This window comes from Carassius carassius, chromosome 35 (assembly GCF_963082965.1).
Source record: "Carassius carassius chromosome 35, fCarCar2.1, whole genome shotgun sequence".
NCBI classification, from domain to species: Eukaryota; Metazoa; Chordata; class Actinopteri; order Cypriniformes; family Cyprinidae; genus Carassius; species Carassius carassius.
The window spans coordinates 2,022,051-2,049,328 of NC_081789.1; the positions used below are offsets into that span (position 1 = coordinate 2,022,051).

General features: G+C 35.0%; 1 protein-coding gene across 1 annotated transcript in view; it reads right to left on the reverse strand.

Moving 5' to 3' along the window:
* The window catches only part of LOC132115865 (partitioning defective 3 homolog), a 471,004-nt gene that overhangs the window by 139,455 nt on the left and 304,271 nt on the right, over positions 1-27,278 (reverse strand). The window contains exons 15-18 of the mRNA XM_059524256.1: positions 24,674-24,860; positions 16,354-16,502; positions 14,288-14,332; positions 2,634-2,876 (exon numbers count right to left, since the gene is read on the reverse strand). Coding sequence (XP_059380239.1) covers positions 2,634-2,876; positions 14,288-14,332; positions 16,354-16,502; positions 24,674-24,860 — 624 coding nt within the window. The remainder of the gene's footprint in view (positions 1-2,633; positions 2,877-14,287; positions 14,333-16,353; positions 16,503-24,673; positions 24,861-27,278) is intronic.

Below are 27,278 nucleotides of genomic sequence, written 5' to 3' on the forward strand. Positions count from 1 at the left end.
TTATTTTAAATTGCAATAACATTTCACAATATGAAATTTAAAATACAACCATTTAAAAAAAAACATAATGCTTCCAAATGTTTGACAAGTACTATTTTAATTTGATTCATTGCTTATTATGCCAAAAAAAAAATTGGGTTAGTAAATTAAACCATCTAAAATATGAAAAGAATACAAAACATTGCTTCAAGGAATCAATGAACCCCAACGAATCCAGTAAACCTTGAGTTTGCTAGCAATGGGAAATATCCCTTTAAAAACCAGTCCCCATTAGAGCAAAATGCCCAGCGAGGATGTCTGGAAATTCATTTGGTCATGGGCAAAATGAATAGTGAAAGTTATACACATGCTTATTGGCTGTTTATTTCCTTTCGGGTCTTTGAGGGAAGGTCTGACCTACTTACAGCAGGAGGATCTCTCGTGCTATTCTAATCTTCAGAATAACACAAGACGTCCTCGTGAGACCCGCTGCCTTGTCTCTCTACTGAGTTCTGTCTATAATGTCAACCGCAATTGGTGAGCGTCTCGTAATATATTCTGGGCCAGTCATTGTGCGAGACATCTGATGAAATTGGCATTGATATTGTGTCAGCTCACCTTTACTGTGCCTGCACAATTATGGTAATAGCTGTGATTACACGAGTTGCCATATTCAATACGAAGAGAAAACCAGAGGTTAAGAAAGCAGATGACGAGGCACAGGCTGCACTAAATAATCATCAAACTAGACTGTTCCGTTTACATATACAAGTGTTTTTTTGTTCATCCAAAACTCACCGCCCCGATGCGCTGCAGAATTTAATGTGCTGTTTGCTAGACTACGCACAACACAATGCTTTTAGTCATAATCTGTGTGTGCTTAGTGCATATGTTTACCTCACTTACTGTACGTCAAAACTAGGCTAGGTTGTCATTTAAGCACAACTGGTGCAACAGGCCCCTAATTCATTTCCAGATTAATACAAGGACAATGTGGAACTAGAATGATTTTTTATGTGAGTCTGGTAATGCAAGTGTGAATTATTTTGACTGACTCGTAAATAGAAAGATAAAAGATTCATAACAATCTAAAAATCAGACAGCTCAGCTTGCGCTGTGTTTGTCGCTGCACACAGAAATCACTGATGCACACGCTAAAGAGACTGAGATTATGTTGCATGCAGCTTCTAGAGGTTACTAGGGTGTTACCAGAGTATTACCAGAGTATAACTGCATCCCAGTTCGCCTTCTTACACTGTTCTAAAAGTATGTACTCTTATTGTGAAAAAAAGTGCACACTTGTAAAGTGTGTAGCAGAATACACTCCTGGCAATCATATTGTCACAGTTACAATTTCATTTAATTTCCTGTCATATTGGAGAACAAATACAAAAAATGTGAAAACACTGCGCTCAACCAAGACTTAGTAAATCAGTAGAGCCACATAGATCAGAAAGAAAAAAAAAAACATGTAATTAATTCAATTGAAAAAAAGCAGGATCTGCACTCAATTAATGTGTTTTTATTTTTATTGTACAAAAAACGCAAATGGATGATCAGGATTATCAAACGTTTCAGCACTAGGCCTTCCTCAGTGAATGTTTTAACAATACCTCCATAAGAAATGTTTTGTAGATGAGTTTGTTTGGATGTATTAATTAGGGATTATTTAGTCTGTTAAACACCTGTAATGAGAGCTTGCACCTGATGATCATTAGTGTCAACTCTTCCTTTTAAAATTCACTTTTTGTGATGGTATTGTTAAAAAATTCACTGAGGAAGGCCAAGTGCCAAAACGTTAAATTATTCTGATGATCAATTTGTGCTTTTTGTACAATACAAATCTAAAAACAATGATTAAGTTCATAAGTGAGTGTGGATCCTGCTGTTTTCATTTGAAGTAACTACTATATTTTTGAGAGAAATGAAAAGGCACGTTGATCTGCCAGTCGCATGTCTTTATCTCTTTGTCTGCATAATGATGCATTTATAAGTGAACGACCAAACATATTTATGAACGTTTGTAATGCTGTTGCAGATAAAATATAATTTGGGTAATATTGAATAATTATTTTTTTTATCAGGTTAGACATTGAAATGGAAACTTTTTTCCTTTGTACTAAAAAAAAAAAAAAAGATTCATGCCTGTAGACTAAACATTAAATACATATGACATCACCATTTTCAAAAATTCACGGAGACGATATTGGAATCGTTTTGAAAAACTTCCACTTTGAAACCTGTTTTCGAAAGTTTGCTGTCGTTGTGTAAATTAACGACCAAAACACACAAAATTTTTTGATGTTTTTAGTTGAAAATAGTGTCATGTAAATGCCCCCTAAATCTCCCTACTTATTCCTCTGTCTCACACATCCACCATGTTTGTAGTTTTTTTAACACTTTTATTTGAGTTTGTAGTTCTAAACGAATCCCATTCCAATACACAATGGGTTATGGGCAAAATTAGCCATTGCACTTCAAATTTTCACAGTGAATAGTAAACCACCTCTGATACTCATTTAAACATACTATGATTCGGAATACTGTTTAGGATGGATACTATTCAAACTGGGACACAACTCATGATATCCTAGTCTCTATATATGATTCAAATTTCTCCTTCAAAGTCTGCATGATTTTTCTCCAATACTTACACGTCTCCATCCCCTCGTCATCTTCATCGGGGTTGACTATGGTCACAGTTGGCTTGTCGTAAGACTTGTCAATGGCCGCCCGAAAGCTCTCGTTGCAGCCCCGCCCCCTGATGATTCTGGGGCGTGGCCTGTGGAACGAGACGTCTCCGTTGAGTGATGCTTCGGCAACAGCTGTCTGGAGGCTCTCCAAGGAACTCGACTTCTTCAAACCCAACGAAGGTCCCACATCTCGCGTGGAATTGCCTTGGGGTGGAGAAAGAACGAGAGTGAGTGAGAGAGAGAGAGAGAGAGAGAGAGACAGAGAGAGAGAGAGAGAGAGTAAAGAAAATATGCCAGAAAGAGCAGAAAAAAAGATGCTGTCTCAACTTTTTCCTCAATAAATCCTTCCCTCCTAATTCACTTTTATAATTTACATCCCTCGCTGAAGACAAATGTGCATATCGGGGTTGCGTTTATCTGCAGATGGAGGGTGAAAAAAGTGTGCTAAAATAATATGAAATATAAATGGCTCCACTGGATGCAAAGTGAGGTGTCAGACAGATTATCAGTCACATTTTTAACTCTTGAGGTCATTTTTGCCTCTTTTTCCCCAATGTACTGTATATGTGTGTGTGCGAGCCGGTGAGGGAAAGTGCGCATAACTCCTTTCTGTAGTTTAAGGCACTGATGGATGGCCCAAATATAAGGCCCATTATCTTTCCTGTGTGGTCGTGGGAGGAGGTGGAGGAGAGGATGTGGAGAACAAGAGGGAGGAAAAGCAAAAGCTTGTAGACTAAACACGCTTTGAGACTCGGCCCGTTCAGATCCTAGCCGAAACTCCCTCAACTCGCCTGCTTAATGACCTTTCATGCATTTAATCCACTTGTTTCTCGTTAAGGGTTCCTCACAAAGACACAGCAGGCCCACACTTCAAACACGCACCAGTGCGGAGACAACATTAATCCTGCTTATGGAATCCTGTAGAAGAGGAATTCTGGAAATGCCGAATGGGCTTGGCTGCTCAGGTCAGGGATTTACATGTGTGTGTGCAGAGCACAAATAGAACACTAAATAAGTAAAAAGTGGCTTTGGAGAGTAAAACAGAAAGTCTCCTTTCCTTACATGAAAACGGAACATAACATGGTTTAATTGGAAATGGAAATATATTTATATATTTTTATTTTTCATTTTTTTCTGTGTATTTATTTAACCATTTATTTAGTATTCCTGTTTTTACATCAAGAGAAATTTGGTGTAAAGTAACTAAAAGTAACTAAAACTTTGTTTACTCATTAAACAAAGTTTTCTTTAACTGGTTTAACATTAAACTGTTTTCTTTAACCTATTTTGTAATCAGGGCCGGCTTTGCCGACAGGCGACACAGGCGGCCGCCTGGGGCGCCATCTGCTGGACGGGGCGCAAAATTGCAGAATTAAAAAAAAAAAGTTAATTAAATGTATGTATCGTATTATGAAAGCTGCGCACACGCTGTACACTTTTACTGCGCACTGTCCACACACTGCTTGTATTTGTCCATTTCTTTTACTAGGGGGGCGTGGAGGGCTCTCTCGCCTTGGGCACCAAATAACCTAGAGCCGGCCCTGTTTGTAATAGTGATGGGAAGTTCGATTCTTTTCCGCGAACTGGTTCTTTCGGACGGTTTAATTCAATAAACCGGTTGAAAAAACTGGTTCACCGGTTCTTTTACGCTCGACGTAATGGCGTCACATCTATCAAACATTCAAATATATAAAGTCAGTAATCATAACTTTAGTCAGTTAAACACCTCATAATCATGAAAAGTTTACAATTAAGTTTTGCAACAAAGCACCCAAATACAGTAACAGCAATAATGTTCATACGACGATTTAAGTCTTGAAGATATAAAGTAAATAAATTAGGTGTCATCAGCGCAGAAACAATGATCCACTTACTATACATAATCCATTGCGATGTATTTGTTATTAAATGAATTTACGTTTCGCCAGATTGCCCTTGATTCAAGCCCTCGGTTTACCCGCGCTCATAACATTAGCACAGAATCAGTTCAGAATCAATCACCAAAAGAATCAGTTTGGTTCAGACGTGATGTGACTCAGTCGGCTACACGCTGAATCACGCATACGCAGTATCATCAGCTCCTCGGTTCTCGGATCGGACACGTCCAAAAGAAACGGTTTTGGTTCAGTGTACTGATGATCCGAAAACCGATGCAACCGGTTCTTGACTCGAGAACGAGAATCACTCTAACCGGCATGTGCTGCAGTTCAGTATAATCAGCTGCTCTACTCGTGTTCATGTTCTGTTTACTACAAACTCAATTTGTGAATGTGTCATCATTAACTATAAATACAGTACACATATTTAATAAATCATCCCTTATTCCTATTAAACATAGAGTCTTAATTATTGTCCAACTTCCCTGAAAACCCCTTTGGCCTATACATAATCTACAATATACAGATTAGAAACATTCATCTTAAAAAAATAAATAAATAAATAAAATATAGATATTTTATCACACTTTCCGATGTTTAACATAATACTTGGAAAAATTACACGCATGCGCAGTATCATCAGTTCATCAGCTCTCAAACGCGTCCGACAGAAACGATTCTCCGTTCACTGTACTGGTGATCCGACAACCGATGCAACCGGTTCTTGACTCGAGAACGAGAACTTCTCCAGCGGTGGGCGTGTTAGTTCGTTATCTGGCTCTGCTCGGTGTTCATCTTCAGTTCGGTCTTCACAGCAGTTCAGTCAGTGTACTGTTTGAGTATATGAATTACTCTGGGATATTGCTTTATTCTGACTCAGAGGGAGTGTCAGTCATGTTAAAAAAGTTAACAGCTTAAGTAATTTTTGGATTAATGCTTATTGGAGACGCAAACCTTTTCAAACGATTCAGTTCGATTTAAAACTGGTTCAACCGGTTCACTAAGAAGAACCGGTTAAATTGAACGATTCGTTCACGAATCGGACATCACTATTTTGTAATGCAATACAATTATCCCATTTTATTATGATGCTAGCCATAAACACTTGCATTGATTGAGAAAAATACAAGACAAACAAATAAAAAATAAAATAAAGTAAAATAAAATAAAATAAAATAAAATATCCACAAAACACATCAGCAGTTAAAAGTCTGGAATCATTTTTTGTTTTATTTTCTTCTGTTTTTTAAAAGAATTCTCATTTATGCTGCATGAGACTGCAGTTTTAAAAAATGCTGTAAAATCACCAATATTGTGAAATATTATTAACTGAATTAACTGTTGTCTTTAGAAATATATGTTAAAATTGATTTATGTGCTCAAAGCTGAATTTTCAGCATCATTCCTCCAGTCTTCAGTGTCACATGATCTTCAGAAATCAGAATAATATGAAGATATACTGCTCAAGAAACATTTCTGATTATTATCAATGTTTGATTTATTTTTTTTTTTTTTTGCTGATTCATATTTTTGTGGAAAAAAGACAAGATTTTTGCTGATTAAAAAGTACAAAGAAAAGCATTTATTCACAAATTATTCAAATAAAATAAAATTCAAAATAAATCAGTCAATCTTCCTGACACCAAAGTTTTGAACTGTAATTTTAAAAATACACTTTCATGGCTGGTGTAATATTTACTAAAATATGAAATATTGACAATGAAATATTTATGGCCAGTAAACATTTTTAATTCATGTTCAGCTGGCTCATGCGGTACAAAGCTAATTTTGGATCACATGTACGTGTGAATGTGTGATGTGTGTGTGTGTAACGTGCGAGCCATATGGAACAGACTCTAAAACAGTTGCCAAATACTAAAAATTATCTAAGCCACCTGCATGATTGGATAAAATAGTCTGTGTACCTCTAACAATAAACCTTGATAAATGCCAGCATGCACGACTGCTTTACACACATGCGTGCACAATAGTTTCAGTGATGAATGATACTGCTGCACAACACATAAAATCTCTCAGATGAACTCTAGATGATGCATTAATATGAGTCCAGCTGTGTGCGTCGCATTGAAATGGGTCGACGCATGAACGCTTGAACACAATTAGCATGCAAATGATATATAAACAAACGTTAACCGACAGCAGCTCTAGTTCTTGAGAGCGCAGCCGAGGCTGTCGTTTCTGTTTGCCGGTGTAGCATAAACGCGTTGTTTCTTGCTCGAAGTCCTTCACGTCAGATATTGATGGAAAATGTCTCGTCTACAACACTGAAAAGACAGCCCTCAAACTCTAGCGTTTAACGGGCCTTCCGCTTGGACAGCTGTAATTATTTTTCCAATGACTGCTGTTCTGTGTTTAGATTTGGCTAGTGAGGCGAGACTCGGGCACTGGCTGCTCATTCTGTCAGTGAACGCCTGTTTAAGGGCCTCAAGAACAGCGACCCCGAACCGAAGGTCAGCACTGAGGATTGGTTCGAAAATATGGGTCAATCAAATTTAAGAGTGTATAAGAAATATAAAAGAGTATATAAGAAACATTTTTTTTTAATGCTTCTAAAAATGTCTGTGTATTGTCATGACATAAAAAATATACCACGTGGGTGTACACATTTTTTTATATAATATATAATATAAAATATTATAACATAATATAATATAATATAATTTATATTTTAATATACACATGGTTTGTGTAACTGATGTGTGTGTACTTTACAATATACATTTTACCTAAACTAAACTTGTCATGTCATACTGAACTTTTGCACAACTAATTTTGTGCATGCTGGTCATTCATCCTGACTCAGACCTGGCAAAATATTTAAAAAAATTATAATTGAATTATATATAGAGTATATATATCTTATTTTATTTATTTTAATTATTATTATTATTTTTTTTACTTTAAGCTTATTTCTACACACGTGAATTTCACATATGGTGGCACTCTGTGTAAACATAGCTGTCTTTCAATCTCCTTCTTTCTCGTTCCTCCTCTCAGATGATGCGTTGAGCTGGACCCAATGGTTTGGTCCTTCTCCTAAAAACATCTTCCCTCCATCTACAGCACGCTGAGATTCCTGACTGCTTTCAAACGCTAAATGAAGCATTTCTGCCGGCCGCGGAGCTCACAGTCCATCCTCAGCAGGAGAGACATGAAGCAAAACAGCCATTAGCCTAGCAAAATAAACCTCCAACATCGTAAGAAAACAATTAGAAATCTATTACCTTCCTCTGAAAGACGAATGCTTTAAACAGTGTTTAACATCAGTTATAAAGGGACTGAACGCTTAGAAATGATTCCAGGTGTTTTGAGGTGCATGATAGTGGCTGGAAGTAAACCAAACCAGAGCCGATGCTGTTAACATTTGTTCACAACTGTTAGCAGCTTCTGAAGCCAGGGATCCTTTATAACACTCCTGGTGCTTTAACCAAATAAACCAGCGCTGCAGAAGCTACTGATTAACCCAACCAGTGCCAAACCAGTGACTGACCTCATCCAGGACAAAAAACTGAAGCATACTGAGCTGGCCAGAGACGCTCTTCTCCATATTTATGAAATCTTTCATTTACAGGAACAGTAAGGTACCGTAAACACAGGTGCTTTGGCTGGCGAGAACAAGACGAATGACTTTTGAGGGACTTTAAGACTCAGCAAACTGAAACGGTGTCTGTCAGTGTGAGATGAGAAGTCCATTCAAGATTGACAATTCTGCCATAATTTGTCATTCCAAATCCACGTGACAGGTGATTGTGTTAAAATGATGACAATAAATAAGGTCGGGATTTGTTAAGCTCCGGAATAAATAAATAAATAAATAAATAACAATGAGTGACAATAAATAGTATAAAAAACAACAACACATAATAGTAATATAAAACCAACAAAAAAAAAGGATATCAATTTGGGATCTGTCAAGCTCTAAAAATAATTAAAAAAAATCTTAATATAAAAATATGTTTAGTAATATATGAAAATTAATGAGTGCAGGGTCTTCCAGCACCAAAAAACTAAAAAAACAAATACAAATTAAAACAAATAAAAAAATAACTAAGTGAAATTGAACAAGGACTAGACCTGTCAAGTTCCAAAAATGATAAAAAAATAAAAAAATAAAACACAATACAAGTACCATAAGAAATCGTAAAAAATAACTTAATATAAAAATACATGTTTGTAAAATTATAACAGAAATATAAAACTAACATTAAAATAACAAAATGAAGTTGAATGAATGAGGACTGGTGCTATCAAGCTCAAACAATTATGAAAAAAGCACCACAAATGTTTTAAAAGAATAATTAAAATAATGTAAAAGAAAAATATTATTAGTAAAAGTATAATACAATTATCATATTATTATTAAATAATTAATTAAAATAAATGAGGAAACGGGTATCAAACTCAGAAACTGACAAAATGTATAAAAAAAAAGTATCATAAAAATTTAAATAGCATAATATAAAAAATAATATTAGTAAAATTATAATACAAGTATGAAGTGAAAATAAATTAGGACTGGGACTGCAAGCTCAAAAAATTACAAAAAGCACCATAGAAAAGATCTCTGTGGGTTTGCACAGTGGTCCTGATTTTGCTGAAGCAAGTCTATCTAAGTTTCATGTGAGGAAGAGACTAACATGTATTTTTTTAATTAAAGTCATTCAGTCAGTCAGTCATGCATGTATTTCAGACCTTAGACAGCAGTTCTCATGTCACCTGTAAACTAAAGCAGACCACTTCAGCTCTCCTCTCTGATGAAGCACGCTGGATCTGCATCTGTCTGTTTCTTATTAACAGAAATGAAAAAGGAAAGAATTCAATACGTCTGGCACGCATGTGAACTAATATCTTGCCTCATATGCTGGAGAAGCTCTTTAATCAGCAAGCTCCTCATAGCATGTGAACACGAGGCTTTCAGAGCTTTACACACAAACCTGCTTCAGCGAAGAGCAGGACTGATGCACGGCAAACATAAAACCCACACAAATGACATCTGCATCGCTCGCAGTCCTGGAATAATCCAACCACACGCCACTGAGTCTCTTCTGAGCAAAACACGGCAAGGAACGGAAAGCTCATAATTGCATTTTGTTCCTTTTTACTTTTTTTCACAAAGAAGGATTTTGATGTGCAACCCTTACTGGATATATTGTTTTTTTTTCACAAGCATGCATTTAAATGAACATTCTATTTCTATGATACTGAAATACATTACATTTTTACAATATATTCACATAGAAGCAAATAATATTGCTCAAATAGTAAAGTTTTGACTGTATTTTAATCAAATAAACACAGTATTGTTGAGCAGAATAGATTATACTGATCCCAACATTTTAAAAAGGAAGTGTGTAAGACACTTACCTAACAAATATTAGCATGGTATCACTACAGTATCCAAAAAAACATCATTATACCATGGTACTTTAAGTGGAAGGAGAAGAAAATGCAGCTAGACATAACAACTGTATCTAAATATATCTATATAATAAAGCGTCTTTAATTATGGACCGCTCAAAAGCACCTGGAGCACTGGGAAAGCAGTGTTCCAGCGATAAACGATGCTGTGACCACGCTATTGTTAAGATGAGTGACCCTTGAGGAAACACAAGTCAGCATTTACGTATGAAAGCGCCATTCATCGCATGTCATTTATTTAGCAATCTGTCATTTTGTGCATCAACTTAAAAGGGTCCTGTCCTGGAACATTAGTGGACCAGAGGATGTCCAGGTCGTCCCTCGCTCCTCTACATCTGTCCTAATTAACCTCTACAGCCGTGATCCAATCAGTCAAGACACTTTCATCTGTCTCATTGGCGTGATGATATCAGTGATGCTCAGAATCTGCTGAGTCACCTCCACAGAGTCTGACATCACTCACTGCCACTTTGAAGGTTGAAGGCAAAGACGCCTTGAATTTGGTGACTTTATGTTAGGCGCTCTTAACCACAAGGGTTTGAGGTTTATTAGGTGATGAGAAGCTGGAGCTGAGGGAATTAAAGGAAACGGGAGCACTGTAGTTTCCAGTACTGCAGACAAATATCAGCTGCTCCATCACAGACTTACTTCACCTTCATGGTAGAAAACACCTTCTACTTCTACTTTTATATTATGATTATTTAATATAAATTTATTCAATTAATGTATTTTTATTTTGAATAATCATATTTTGAATTTGATATTTACACATTATCTTCCTCTTTCTTTATTAATAAGACAACTCATCTTATTTATTTATATTGATCGACTGATTGATTGATTGATTGATTGATTGATTGATTGATTGATTGATTGATTGATTGATTGATTATAGTTTCCAAGACAACATTTCTATTTTAACTTGGTTTAACTTGATGTACTAAAATAACCTAAACTAAAACGGAAATAAACATTAATATAAATAATAATAATAATAAACTATTAAATTATTACAAGTGTTTTAAACTAAAAGAAAACTGAAAAAATCTAAATATAAAAACTAAGGTTACACTTTGTTTTAAGGCCGTCCTTACACGTTACATGTACTTACTATTATAAACAAAATAAACAACAAATTATGAATAATTACATGCAAGTAATGCCTAGCCAAACCCTAACCATAAAGTAAGTACATGTACAGTTAATTAATATTACTCAGTACTTAAATATATAATTACACTGAACAAGGACACCTTAACATAAAGTGAAACCAAAATTAATTCAAAATAATTGTAACACTTTACAAAAAGATTATGTTTTATCTTAACATTAACTAGAAACCCTTCTTAATTTCAACATGTACTAATGCATTACTAAAATCATTAGTTCTATCTGATAATATTATTTAATGGAGCTAACATGAATTAAGTAACAGTTGTGTTTTTATTAACTAACATTAACAAACATTGATAAGAACTGTAACATTTAATTTATAACTGTAAAATAATAATAATAATAATAACTATAACAGCATCCCAATGTTACTAAAATAACACTGAAACAAACACACTATCATTTTACACTATTTAATAATTAGTTAGGACTGTCAGACAGCTAAAAAAGACTGAAATTGTCTCAATGGACGATGCTTAAGCACACTTTTACTAGAAAAGTGGGTAGTGAACTGTAAAAACTGTGAAATCAAGTAGATAATGTAAGAGGTATTTGAGTATTTCCAGCCACATATGCAACTCATATTTTAACTTGCATATATTTAACATGCAATTCCTAAATCTATTAAATTCCTGCTTTTTCAATGATACCTCATACAATGGAAATAAAATGGGTTGTGAGTAGCACTTCATGTTGACTTTAACACAGAAAAGCTGAGACTTTTTGACAGAATGAATTTTCGACATGTCATGACTCTGAACCTCCGGTCTCCACACATCTCCCAGCATGCCCCTGTGCTCCCTGCGCTGTAACTGGAACTCTCTGCTCCAGACGCCTGACATTGATGGATTAATTGCAGTAAGCCAAAGCGGCCCGTCTGACATTGAAGCAAACTGAATTTCAGCGATCTCTCCATGCATACAGACATACACACCTCTGTTTCTTTCCCCATTCCAGCAGCCCTCGGCATAATTAATGTTTTCTTCCATCCTAGTCCCTCAAGAACAGGCAGCGCGCTTCGCTTTCCAAAAAAAGTTGTTGCCAAAACGTCTATTTAACATCATGGCACTTCATTTCAATGGGAAAAAAAGAAAGCAACACCCTCTCTGATTTGAAGGCAATTACTTCAAATGACTTCCTTAACGAGCACAACACACAGTCGTTTAGTTAGATTGATTTCTAACAGTTAACAGCAGATAGGAGAGTCATGAAGTCAAAGGGGTACGTTTGGAAGGGTTTTCCCAAGTGCAGATTAAACTTGTTGCTGGACTCATTTCCATCATCAGCGGTGGTCCTGCGCTGTTCATTTGTCATTCTTAGAATACAGCGGCTCTGTTTCAAACCTAGCGAGTCGCCTTGCTGTCTGCTGCCTGCATAGGGAGCATCTAAATGATGATGGAATCCCATCTCCAAAATCACTACTGATTCAAATAGAGAATGAGACTTAAAAATGAAGACAATACAAGCAATCAAAACCAGCAAAAGAGCAATAAAATGTAAGTGTGGTGTCAAGTCTTAGTTAGCCTAATGCTGTACATGTAGCAAGTTTTTATACACATATATACAGTCGTGGCCGAAAATATCAGCACCATTGGTAAATATGAACATAGAAGGCTGTGAAAATTAATCTGCATTGTAAATCCTTTTGATTTTTGATTTAAAAAATTCACAAAAATGTATCCTTTCACTGGATAATAAGAATTTAAAATGGGGGTAAATATCATTATGAAATAAAGTTTTTTCTCAAATACTCTTTGGATACAATTAATGGCCCCACTAGAAATTCTTATGAGTAAAATATCTCTGAAGTATATTCCCATTCATATTCACAATTTTGAGCACTCCAGCGTGATTATGAACATGAAATCATCCAGCCATGGTTACCTGTTTCACAGAAATATAAAGAGGAGGGAAAACAAAGCCCAAATTCACTTAGTCATCCATCACAATGAGAGAAACCAAAGAATATATTTCTGATGTGCAGCGAAAGATAATTGAGCTTCACAAATTGGTGAAGTGGCTTTAAGAAAAGAAAATTCCCATTTCCACCATCAGGGCAATAATTAAGAATTTCCAATCAACAGAAAATGTTACGAAACTGCCTGGAAGAGGACGTGTCTATATCGTCCTAATGTGTGGTGAGAAGGAGAGTTTGGGTGGCTAAAGAATCTCCAAGGGTCACAGCTGGAGAACTGCAGAAAATAGTTGAGTCTCAGGGTCAGAAAACCTTTAAAAAAAATGTCAAACAGCACCTACATCACCACATGTTGTTTGGGAGGGTTTCAAGAAAAATTCTCCTAGCTCATCTGAAAACAACTAAAGCATATTCAGTCATCAGACACGACTGGAACTTCAAATGGGACTGGCTTCTATGATCAGATGAAACTAAAAATGAGCTTTTTAGCAGCAAATACTCAAGATGGGTTTGGTGGACACAAAGATAAAAAGTACCCCATGAGTACAATATTTCTGCTGGCGGTCCTGGACATCTTTTTTTAGACACATGGCATTTCTGATTCTATCAAATACCAACAGGTAAAAAAATCAGTAAGTGACTGACTCTGTTAGAAATCTTATAATGGACCCTGTTTGCAAAAAACATTTATTTCATAATGATATTTCTCCCCTTTTTAAATTATTATTATCCAATGAAAGGATACATTTTTGTGAATTTTTTAAATAAAAGATCAAAAGGATTAACAATGCAGATGAATTTTCACAGCCTTCTTTGGTCATATTTACCAAGGGGGCCAATAATTTTGGCCACGACTGTATATATAGATAGAGAGGGGGGAGGGGGGGGGGGGCGCTCTAGTGTCAAAAGAATAGAAAATTATAATAGCACTTGAATAGCTAACAGCACATAAACATTGGGTAAAATAGTGTTTTATATTGAGAATAATAAATATATATAAAATATTTTTTCCCACTATACTCCCAGTGCAATATGGCAGCAACATAAGTCAGCTGCTGACTGCTTTATCAGGATTTGCTCCAGAGATTTATCTAAAAAAGTGTTTAAGATCTTTTCAAACACCATCAGAAGTCCACCCAAACATCAGCATGCCCAGACATTCAGAGATGCGACGAGTGTATGAGGTTAGTGTCCCTGACCGGTTGCCTTACCTTCTGTCCTCTCTGTGCGGGGAGTGAGGTTAAACTCGTCGGCTACTGTTAGGGAGGCATAAACATTGTGATTGGTTAATTCAAGACGTTCCACCATTCCCAGACCCATGCAACTCATTCCATTACAGATGTTACTTGACATTTCCAAAGGCCAAACCAAGAAGCATGCAAATCACCCTGTGAAAGTGAGACAAGATGTGAGACAGAGACAGACGGTCAAAGTGGGAAAACCCATGAGATGGTGAGCGAGAAGGACAGAGCTGAATGAATTATCATGCCATAACATTCAAAAGCATTAGGCAGATATATGTGCTAGGTGGATTTAGCTCCTTCTACCAGGTGTAACCTACTGTATTCCTCTTTTCTGTAATTTCCCCTATGTTGGCTCTCAATTCTGTTTTTAGAATGTTACTGGAGACTGTGTTTTTTTTAAAACCTGAGAGGAGCAAAAATATATACTAAACCTGATGGCAGAAATGGCATTTGAAGAAAATGGTGCATCAGAGCAGAGACTTGTGGAATTGAAATGTGCTTCTAATGAGTAGAGAGGAGAGGGCTTGAAATGCTGCTCGTTTGAAATGGCCAGTAATGATGGCCACATCTGTTCTCTCTAAATGCATTCCATTTATTTATAAAAAATAAAAATAAAACAGGGTCGAAATAAGCACATTTCTCAGGCTTTCCCAGATCCTGTTAAAGGCAGCTATTTATTTATTTATTAAAATTTTGGGGTCTGTAAGATATTATATTGATTTTTCAAATAAGTATTTAATAAAAAAATACACTAAAACAGTAATATAATGGTATATTTTAAAATAACAGTTTTCTGTGTGAATATCTATTAAACTGTAATGTATTTCTGTGATGCTCCGCTGTATTTTCAGCATCATTCCTCCAGTCTTCAGTGTCACATGATCTTCAGAAATCATGAAAATATGATGATTTACTGCTCAAGAAACATTTTTGATTATTATCAATGTTTTTTTTTATGTGTATATATTTGCACAACAGGTTTGTGGAAACCGTTGTTTATTTATTTATGATGAATAGAAAGCTGAAAAACAGCATCTATTTAAAAATGAAATATTCTAACATCACCATATATATATACATTTCACATACTTATACGTAAAACAAGATTTATGTAAACAATTTCGATTTTTATAACTATCCTAATTATTTTATGTATTTTTGTTTATTCATTATTCTTTTTATTCTTAGTTTTAAAATTTGAACAGAGTAACCATTTCTAATGTAGTTCATCCCAAAAGAGTCAGAAAACTTTTGTCTCAATTCTGAGTAGAATGTTTTTTAAATACTAACTACCTTCAGTTTGTGCCATTTTTAACCCTTTAAGTATCCAAAACCCCCTGTATATTTGTGGTTAGTGTGTACAGTAGTTTATGCGTGTAACATCTGAACACCAGAACAGATGTGTGTGATACACCCAGAGTTTAACTCAGTTAAAGCTTGACGAGGCACTGAAATGGGTCTTATCTGATGCCAAAAGACATTCCCTTCTCTCTTTTTCAATGTTTTTAAGTGCTATATCACCTTCCACTCATTTCCCGTTTGCTAGTGAAGTGTAAAGAGCGACTTGTGTCTCGAGTGTCTAGTCTGGTCTTGACTGAGCAGGGCTTGGTCCGGTCTCAGGAGGCGCTGGGCTTGATGTTGGCTGAGGATAAAGAGGATGAAAGCGTTGTTTTATCTCCTCCGATTAGCCGCGCGGCCATGCGGCAGAAGCTGTGCGTCTCCTGAGACAGGCCTGCTTCACTCTCAACAACCCTGACCTGTCCTTGAGTCCCTCAAACCCACCTCAGAGGTGAGCTGTAGACCCGCTCTCAGAGATGCATCATAAATATGTTAATTAGAGGAGGAAGGGATGCAAAAAGTCTGTTTTTGCCGTCATTTTAAATGTTCGGTGAAGCCGTTACTGTCTGATACTGGTAGCTTTAACGACAAGCATTACGCTGGCATTCGCACCCTGGCTGCTGGATTGCAAAGGAACAGGAAGCAGCAGGGCAGGGCACAGGAAGTGATTTGTGGAGTGTTGAGCGTGAGGTTACCTAGGTCCATACTCTTTGTCTTGCGACTCTTGACGATCTCCAGTTGAGCAGCATCGCTGTACTGTTTGGTCCGCTTTTCTGACATGCTCTGCCGGCCGAAGCCTTCCCTCTGAAACACGCCATCCATATCTGCGTCTGGACTGAGTGTGCTGACAGACAGGAGAAATAAGAGCTGGCTTTTTATTATTTATTATACAGTTAGATAATACTGAAATATTATATTAAATGATCAACATTAAATGAATCAAGGAACGTACATGCATACAAACATACACACATAAAAATCAATCAATCCTGTCGTAATGAAGAATATTCATATTTTTTTTACTGTGCTCAACTTTAGTCTTGGGTGTGTAGACCAATCAGCAACATCATATACTAGTAAGGGATCCGCACTTGCTTAATCTCCTTCAGATTTAATCACGTTCAATTTACTTTATATTTGCAGCAGATCAAACAACGATCAGATGTTTCGACAGCAAGACTTCTTCAGTGAATCCATTAATAAAAGATATTAGCATGTAACAAATCTGCATGATAACAATAATAATAATATTTCTATTATTTATTATACAATTTAAATTGCTACTCCTTAAATATTGCTATATCGCAAAAACCTGATTTTTATCCGATAAATCAATCGATCAATAAATTTGAATGATACTTCTAAAATATTATTATAACAATTGTCTGATAAATTAATTAATTAATTAAAAAAATAAATAAATAAATAAATAGCCTGCCATTGATGTTTTTATGTTGAAAACTGAATATACTGTTCATAACTTTTTGTTTTGTTCTCTTTTATTTTGTCGAAAAATGTTGGCTACCTGCTGAAGAACAATGATATTCTTTTTTATTATAGAATTGATTGTTATTACTGCCACATGTCACTTCACTTTCACTTAATTATTAATATAATACATGATTAATGAGGAACAGAAAAAAAAAAACTAAATGGAAATAGATTTGAAGACAGATTGGCAGTCCACAGCAGACTCAGCTCTACTCCAGCAAACTCTGTTTAAAGCACACTGTTCCTCCAGCCTCGCAGTGACTGTGTCCTAACAATAAACAAGCCCTCAGATTAGACCTCCATCACTCCCTACAGTCACAGCAGCTCCCAAACCCACCGCCAGACACATCCCCTCAGTGCAACAAGAGGACAAACACATGAATGATGCATTATTCATCCTGTATTCCTTCCTACTTCATAACAAACACACACTCTGTGTCCCTGAGAGAAAATAAGGACATAATGCATCTCAGACATGAGATCTGGATACTGAGAGCAAGTGTTTCCAAACCGAATATAAACAGAAACAGGGTAAAAAGCAGCAAGGACAGCAGAGACGGACTGGATAAAATGTAGGCCAAATGTAGTGATGCAGAGACTCACAACAGGACTGAACAAATGTTACACTTATGACCAGAGAAACACACTCACACCTTACCAACTTACTGAAAGACTCCTGAAAAATAAATCTGCCCTGAAATGAACTCTGATCATTGGGTTTGAGCAACCTTCCTTTTTTGACGTAAATACACAGACAGTCGACACAAGTTAAATACTGACTGGTTCTGTCATGACTGCTTCAAGTTTTCTGGTCTTTAAACTTTCTTCAAAAAAGTTGTTTTCTAAAATGGTTGGCATGATGGCTAAGGCAGAAGTATAGTGAACAGAGATATCGGTTATTAAAAATAATACAAAAAAAGAATTTTCCTGAGTTAGTAGAAAATGCATTACATTTATATTATTATTATTTAAATAAATAAATAATGACTCCTATGTCCTGATTGATTGGTTGATTGATTAGAGCAAAAACACACTTTAAAGCACCCAAACAAAGTTGAGAATAAAGAGACTGGATATCAGCGCAGTAACTGCTCTGGCCTCATTACTAAAGACTGTTGTGATGTAGATGTATAGGATGTGTTGTATTAGCGAGGGCAGATGGGTGTGTGTTGTTGGTATTGATCGTGGTGTTATGATGCTTGAGTAGATGCATGGCGTCTAGCAGATATCGACTGGAGACAGAGAGCTCACCCTATACTGAAGTTAAGGTCAATGCATTCTCTTTAGACTCTCAATTCCTTCCAAACTCTCTTGTAATTATTTTTGTTCTCTCTCTTCTAGCATATTAAACACTCATTGGCTGACTCACACATACTGGACTAAAGGCCTGAAATACTTTAAGTGAAACTGAAGAATGAACTGGTGTGAAGTGGTTTCAAACAGAGCAGACCAAAACTGAGTTCATTTGGAGTTTGAAGCATTTTCTGGATAAGTTTGCATCAGCTAGTAAACACCCTTGAACTCCCATTGGTCTGCGGCGATTATGTAATAAGTAGATGTGGCTCGGCCTTGTTTGATGTTGAAATCTGGTTCTTTTCTTCTGTTTAGTCTGTCAATGTCAGATGTCTGTGAGTGAAAACATGAACAAACTGACAAGCTGATATATAGTCGAAACTACAGTTGTAATTTTAATTGAAAGCGATGCTGACACAGGTTTTCAAAGTTTAATACTGTAAAGCTGCTTGCTTCAAAGCAGTCTATTGTTTAAAGAGCTATAAATAAAAGGCACGTGACTTAATGAGTACCAAGCTGCAAACATGATGCAAACATCCACATTGGTATGATCAGATGCTTTCTTAACTGCTGTTTTCTCACCACTGTCATGTTTGTGTTTTTATTTTGTTAAAGAGAGGAAAGTGCACAGCACATAATTACATTTTCTTCTAAAAGTCAATCTAAGCAGTGTATATATAGTATATTGCTGCAAAGATATTTTTTTACTCTTTTATTTATTTTAATTTATGATGTTTAATTTAATTTAATTTGTATTTGATTTTGTTTGGGTCATTTCAATGAAAGAGCTCAGCCAGAAATGTTATTTTGTGTTATTCTGTGGAACACAAAGTAATGTACTTACAACAAATGGGAAAAACTAAATCAAACGTCAAAAGAGATGGAAAAGTTATAAAATTATCATAATTGCAATCCATGCAACTTGCCTAATATTGCAAGTCGTCAGGGGCCAAATGATAACTTTGTGTGAGTTTGCTATCCATAATAATTTTAGTTTATTCTTCTATGACTTTATTTCATTGTATCTACCATTATGTTAAATAAGCTGACAGCACGTTCATTATAATAAAAGTCTGGATATTCTTAAAAAAATAAAAAATAAAAAAGACAGAAAGCACATAAAAGTACCATAATGGTAGATAAAATTAATTAAAATTAACTTTTTGCATTACAGTAATATACATTTGGAGGAGAAGAGTGCTCAATCATCATGAAATTGTTTTAATTGTGTTAAGTTTTTCTTTATTGTCTTTCTGAAAGAAAGCAAGTCACTTTAGAACAACATACAGCCTTCTGAGATGAATGTTAAGCCGAGTATGATGGAAACTCCAGAGGGTGGAGTGTGAAGCGTATCTGGGAGGTGTTCAGCACACACACAATGAGCTTGAGGAAGCTGCAATATGTTGAACATGCAGCAACAACAGCGCACCACTGTGCAGTCTTAATATTCATATCCAACAGGGATCCATTAGCATTTGGGGAGAGGGGAACATGTAATTAAAACAGTCAATCAACACATGAGATATGACTTCATTCGCCTTTACACCAACACATGCAGTTCTGTGCTTCTCATACACTGTAAGGCTCAGCTGTGTGCAAACACAAACTACTAATGTATACAAATGAAGTTCAAGTTAAATCTCAAAAAGCCTCTCTCTCAGCTGATGCAGACCTGAGCTCCACTCCATCACACTCAATAAGGCCATTAGAGACACGTCCAATTAACTCGGGCCAGATTGCATCTCTGCTAATAAGAGAACCAACTGCCTTTAAACACACAACACCAAAACCACTGAAACTAAAGAACAGAGGTCTGAAATGAAAAGATTTGTCAGTTGTGAATTAAATTCACTCAGAATTAGGCAGCATTATTGAGATACTACTGTAGGTAGTGATATTGTTATTATAAATTAGTTTTATTAGAAGAAATACATATTTTAATTTTACTTTTAGTTGAAGTTACAGTGTATAGTCTTCATACACTGTAAAAAATTAAAGAAATGAATGCATGAGTAATAAATAAATAAACAGAAAATGCTATTTCAATTGTTCTACTTAAATTCCATGTTAATTTAATGCTACTTGTTTTTTTCTTTGTTATTGTTTGCTAGATTTTCTTTGTTTTTACTCCTTTGTATTTTTTATTATTTCAGTATTAGTTTTAGTCATTAGTTATAAGTTATAAACTAAATGAAAATGAGCTAAGTTTCTAAGTGTACCTTTTTAATATTTAATTTAATTGCATGTTATTTGATATTTTAAATACATTTGATTAATTTGTTTCAATTATTTACATGCATTTCATTTTACATAAGATTCAGTCAGACAGTCAGTTATAGTTAAAGTGTTAAATCAAGTGTTAAAAAGAAAATATTGAGTCGCATTATATATACAATAATAAAGAGATAAACTATTTTTAATGAATGTCTGAGACCATGAAATGAAGCAGATGAAATGAAATAAAATGAATTGGACCAATTAGATTTATATATATATATACACAGTACAGACCAAAAGTTTGGAAACATTACTATTTTTAATGTTTTTGAAAGAAGTTTCTTCTGCTCATCAAGCCTGCAGTTATTTGATCAAAAATACAGAAAAAAATGTAATATTGTGAAATATTATTACAATTTAAAATAATTGTTTTTAAATGTATTATACTTTAAATGATCATTTATTTCTGTGATGCAAAGCTGAATTTTTAGGATCATTATCACATGATCCTTTAGAAATCATTATAATACGATGATTCATTATCAAAGTTGGAAACAGTTATATTTTTCAGAACATGTGATACTTTTTTAGGATACTTTGATGAATTAAAAGTAAAAAACAAAGAAAAAGCTATGTTTTTAAAATATAAATATTTTGTAATAACAATATACACTACTGGTCAGTAATATGGGGTCAGTCATTTTTTTTTCTTTCTTCTTTTTAAATAAAATCAATACTTTTATTCAGCAAGGATGTGTTCAATTGATAAAAAGTGATAGTAAAGAAAATATATTATTAGAATATATATTGTTAGAAAAAAAAATATTTTGAATAAATGCAGTTCTTTTTAACCTTTTATTGATCAAATATATGAGACAGCAGAACTGTTTCCAACACTCATAATAAATCAGAATATTAGAATGATTTCTAAAGGATCATGTGATCGACTGATGTTACATGTGACACTGAAGCTGGAGGAATGATGCTGAAAATTCAGCTTTGCATCACAGAAATAAATTATTTTTTAAAAGTATATTCAAATAGAAAACTATTATTTTTAAGTTGTAATAATATATCACAATATTACAGTTTTTTTCTGTATTTTTGATCAAATAACTGCAGGCTTGATGAGCAGAAGAAACATCTTTCAAAAACATTAAAAATTGTAGTGTTTCCAAACTTTTGGTCTGTACTGTATATATATATATATATATATATATATATATATATATATATATATATATATATATATATATATATGTGTGTGTGTGTGTGTACTAGTTATCAGATTATATGTGCAAATGTGTATACAATGTGAAATCAAGTTTGGTCACACTTTATTTGATTGTGTCTGTTTTGATTGCACAGAGTACAGAACAAGTGCAGAATAATATCATCAACAACATGCACTTACTGTAGGATTTGAGTTTGGTTTAGTGTTAGTGCCTGCAATTATGCATCATGTACTTTTACTACTATAGTAAACACATGTAACAAGAACACATTGAAATGCTTTTCCCAGGTTATGTTCTTAACAATACTCATGATTTTCAACCCCAGAGTCATGCCGTGGTCAGCTGATTGTAATGGATGGTGAATTATCTCTCTACCTGCATTCATGAACACACCTCCAGCAAACCTTAGACTTTTTTTAATGATCGTTATTACACTGGCCACAAACGTGCATGTACACTGGAATAGCTGTCTGTGATTCTGCTCTAACTAGGTCACTTTATTAATGTGTGTGGTCTGGCTCTGCTAAAGAGCTGTTTGTCTTGAGAGGAGCCTGACTAGTGTGTTAATGAGAGATACGCTTCTGTGCGTGAACCCAGAAAACTGCTGCGAGACGCCATCCTTCACGACAAAAGAGAGAAAGAGAGAAAGAAAGAAAGCTTATGAAAATAGCAACAAACCGGTAAGTGTGTGGGTGTGTGTGTGTGTGGGGGGGGGGGGGGGGGGGTGTTGACAGGGACTAAGACTTCATAAAAAAATAAAATAAAACTTAAGAGTGTTCAAGAAAGCAAACTATATACATTTTAGGAGGTATCCCACAATGTAATGTTTATGACTTTGTTTGTTATTTGCAATGTGGCAAATGAACCATAAGCAATATCTGTAAAGTTTATTTGATCTGTGTGATATTCCTGTGATAGCGCCCTCCAGTGGATGAGCAACTGTCTCAACATCTGGATTCATGCATGTGTACTGTATGAATGTACAGCTGAGGTGATTAATCAGTAAGCGATATGCATGTGTGTCTTCTGCTAAATTAATTTAGTCATAAATCTGCATGAGAGTATAAAACAGAGAAAAGACAGTGGTTTGCTTATAAGGCCTCTTAGACATGAATAATTCAGACTAACCCGAGGCAGTGCTGTATCACACACTTCTGCCAGCTCTCTCTGTTTGTGTGTGTGTGTCACAGAGAGAGAGAGCGAGCGAGAGAGACTGGACCTGAAAGGTTTTGTGGGAATGATGTGCAGGGAGAGAGTTTCCTCATGGGACGGAGAGAGAGATTGGAAGTGGACAGAAATGAATTGCCCAAGTCACTTGCTTTAGGAGCCTCTTTTAGCCCAAGGAGCGTGAACTGGGCCTAAAACACACACACACAAGGCAATAAACTACTGTACTGTACAGTTATGATAAAAGAACTGAAATGAATATGAAAACTGAAAAATTTTCTATAATAGTAGATAAATATTTGAAACTAGTTTGTCACTTTTTCATATTAAAAAGGGTTTAATACAAAGGATATCCTTTATGGAATTAATAATAATAAAAAAACGGCTTCAAAAGCTGCCATACTAGCATATGACAAATCTTAGTGTTTGCATATAAACAATCATTTGTCTGTGCTATCTGACCATATTAACAACATGTATTATATATTTATAACTACAGGTAGATCCATGCACTCATGTTATTAAAAAGAAAAAGAAAAAAGAGAGAGAGAGATGTCCAGGCATTGTGGTGAGCTGCACAGACCGGATGCATTATTAAACACACATATACAAGACAGGATCTCCAAACACTGCTGGTGCTCCTGCAACACCACAAACAGCACACCGCTGCGTGCAAACAGAGCGCCTGTGACGGACCGGATACCACACAACATCAGCTGAGCTCTGAATCACTCACTGGAAACATCTTAGGCTTCAAAATCAGCAGTTTTGATGGACTGATGTATTAGATTATTGAAGATTGTTCCTAAATGAAGGACATCATGTGATCAGCGGTCAACCCTAAAAGTCAAAAAGTTAGCTTTGATTCTCCAAACGCAGTTAAATCGTGTCTGTGATATCCAAACAGATTGCCTTCAATACACACTGTCGAGAAATTATCAATCATATTTTACACATACATACACATACAAAAAAAGTGTGTTATTTTATTGTTTTATTATCAAGGTACTATTATAATTTTTATTAATAGTTTTAATTAGTTTTCATTTTTATACTTCTCATTTTAATGTAATTTTATTGTGTTATTATTATTATTATTAATTAATTTATGTCTGTATAGTTTTTTGTATTATTTTTATTTCATTTTTAGTTTTAGCCATTTTAATACATCAAGTTAAATGGAAATATTTTAATAAAATAATCTTTCCTTGGGCAACTCCTTGTTAGAAATAAGCAATGTGTTTTAATAATTAATTTCAGGTAATGTTTATTTATTATATAAGTATTTTTTGAACTGTAATAAACCTGCTTGTTTATTAAGTACACTGATACAAACAATATTTTATTATTTTATCATTTATAAAATAATGTTTTATTTTATTTAAAATATATATATCTAATTTATGTATTATTATTATTATTATTATTTTTATGTGTGTGTTTGTTTACAAATATATTATTATTTTATTATTTGTGTTTAATGGGAAACTTTTATTTCAAAAGTGTCCAAAAATAAGGTCTCAACAGAGCAAGCTGCGCAAAGGAGTTCACCTTTAAAACTTAATTCAACCCATTCATGTCCTGATGATTCTGCAGTAGGTGACAACATTACCTTTCGTCCTGTATCTGGACGTCTTTGGGCCAAGATCCTGGCATTTCTGTCACAAATCCCATGTCATCGTGGGAGCTGGATGATGATTGGTCAGACAAGCGGGCAGGAAGAACAGGTGGCCTATCATCTTCAATGATGACTGTGTCGTCCTGGGGCATATTCACGGTGGGGGACAGCTGGTAGTGACCTGAGACAGATGAGAGAGAGCATGTGAAAAACCCACAGGAGTTACTGAGATCGGACAAACTGGCTTTGAATGACCACATAAAACTGACTTAAATCCCTTGAAAAATGTTGGAAGTAAGGTGTACACTCAGATATCACCAAACTGTCCCATAGAAACATTTATGTACGGCAAAAGCAACAATTATGTTTGTGTTTCAAATCAAAACAAAGGCAGAAAAAGTCACTTACTGTAAGTCAACAATCCCTAAAAAATACACGAAGCAGACGGAGCGTAAACGAAGAGGTTTGAGCAGAACAAAAAGCACATGTTCACAATTAAAATGAAGCATTTCCATCCAAACATGAACTTCTGGAGTTCCGCTGTGTTTCGCTCCAAGTGTATTTATTTCAACTATAAGTCATTTTGCAACTTTAGTAGCTTAAGAGCAATCAAATGTAATTGCTCCTTGACGAAAAAATAAACCTGGGGTCCTTCCAGCAAAAATAATACGGAGGTTGAGTTTCAGCGAGGCCCAGAAAACAAAATATTTGAGCAGAAATAAATGAGTGTTTATGTGTTTCGAGTCGTTACGCCGAGTGTTCAGTGTCTGAAACTTGCAGCTTTAGCATGTGATAACAATTAATGAACACTTCAAGATTGGTTGTGTTAAACACAGGTCACTTAGGGATTTTATCTAAAATAATAATAATAATAATAATAATAATGATGATAATAATAAATAAAAAGGATAATTCAGGAGAGGTCAGACTATAAAATTAAAAATAAAATAAGTAAGGTCAGTTTAATAAAACAAAATACATTTAAATGAAATGAAAACTAAAATAAAACTAAATCTAAATTAAACTTTACTAAAATAAAATAATAAAATAAAATTGTTATTGTTATGTACCATCATGCATGTTTGTTTTAATTAAAATAAACTAAAATAAAAAAATCTATAAAAAAAATTAATTAAAAAAATAAAATATAAATAAACTAAAATTGTACCATCATGCATGTTTTTGAAAATAAACAAAACAAAAAATAAAATAAAATAAAATAAAATAAAATCGTTTTGCACCATCACTCACGCTCATCATGCAATTCTTATTTTTGACTGTCATTAGACATTAACCCTCTCAAGTCGATTAACGCGGATACGCGTTTTGAGTCATTTTCTCCTGATAACCCCGAAAAGAACTTAAATTACACTTTCAGTTTTAGTCGTACAGATAAGAGCAATATATCAATCGAATCTGTAAAGGGTCTACTTTTTTTTGGATACAGATATAATAACAACAAAACTTTGTGCACTTATAAAATAAAGATAACAAACAAGGTGCGCTGTCTGCATTTCACATATTATTACAGCCCAGTTTGTGCTGATTACAGTGAGATTAGTCTTTACCCATTTAGATATTTATAAGAAACTGAAAAAAGCACAAATGTCAGGGCATGACAAAACTTCTCCAGGCCCCAAAAATACCCTTAGACTGCAGAGGGTTAAAGCATAGTGGTTGGATATCTTTTGGGCAGATCACAAAATCACAAAAGCATTGTGTCCTTGTGGAAGTCAACTTTAAATCACTCCACAAGGGCTGTTTCTGTTAATAAGTATATGTCATTTTGGATTAATCATCACCAAAAGGACAAATCTGTAATTAGTAGAGTCCATTAGAGAAGCTTTGTCATGTTAATTTAGTGCACTGGCATCAGAGCGTACATGGTAAAAGGCCTCTTGAAAAGTGTAAATGCACACACAATCCTGAACAGTAAATGAACAGCATGGATCTTCAGGAAGTGAACAGAATTACAGAGACTCAGCTTAATTTACACTAATCAGACATTAAACAATCTGCTGCGCTAAACTTTCATTGCTAAATCATCAATACGTACACATGACAAACCATTTATAAAGAACTTGAGGATGAGCAGCGTTTTCACATGAGACGAGACATTTAAAGCCTGTTTCCAGCTTGGAAGGGGTGAAATATGAAGACTGAGATCAAGAAACTATAAGGAGTTTCATTTGATTTCATCAACACGACTAACGAAACACTCTGGATCTCTTAAGGTCGCCTGCTGGACGTTTACAAGAGGCCTTCAGATCCCAGAGCTTCCACCTCAGAGCGGTCACCCATAACACTGGAGAAGCAGTTACCGAGCGGTTGCATCAGCGTATCAAAGACAGTCTCTCTCACAGTGAGTGGTGGGTCAGGAAATACGGGAAACTTCTGTCACTGGGGTGCAGATACTGTACCGGCGGACAAATGAATGCATGTGTGTGCGCAACTGTGAGAACATGAATTTCACACTTGCTGAGGCGAGAAGACATTTATACATGTGTGTACACCAATATATTCATAGAAACATATGCACAGTCACGCTCAATAGCAGAAACAACAAACAAAACAAAAAAGAAGAAGAAGAAGAAGAAGA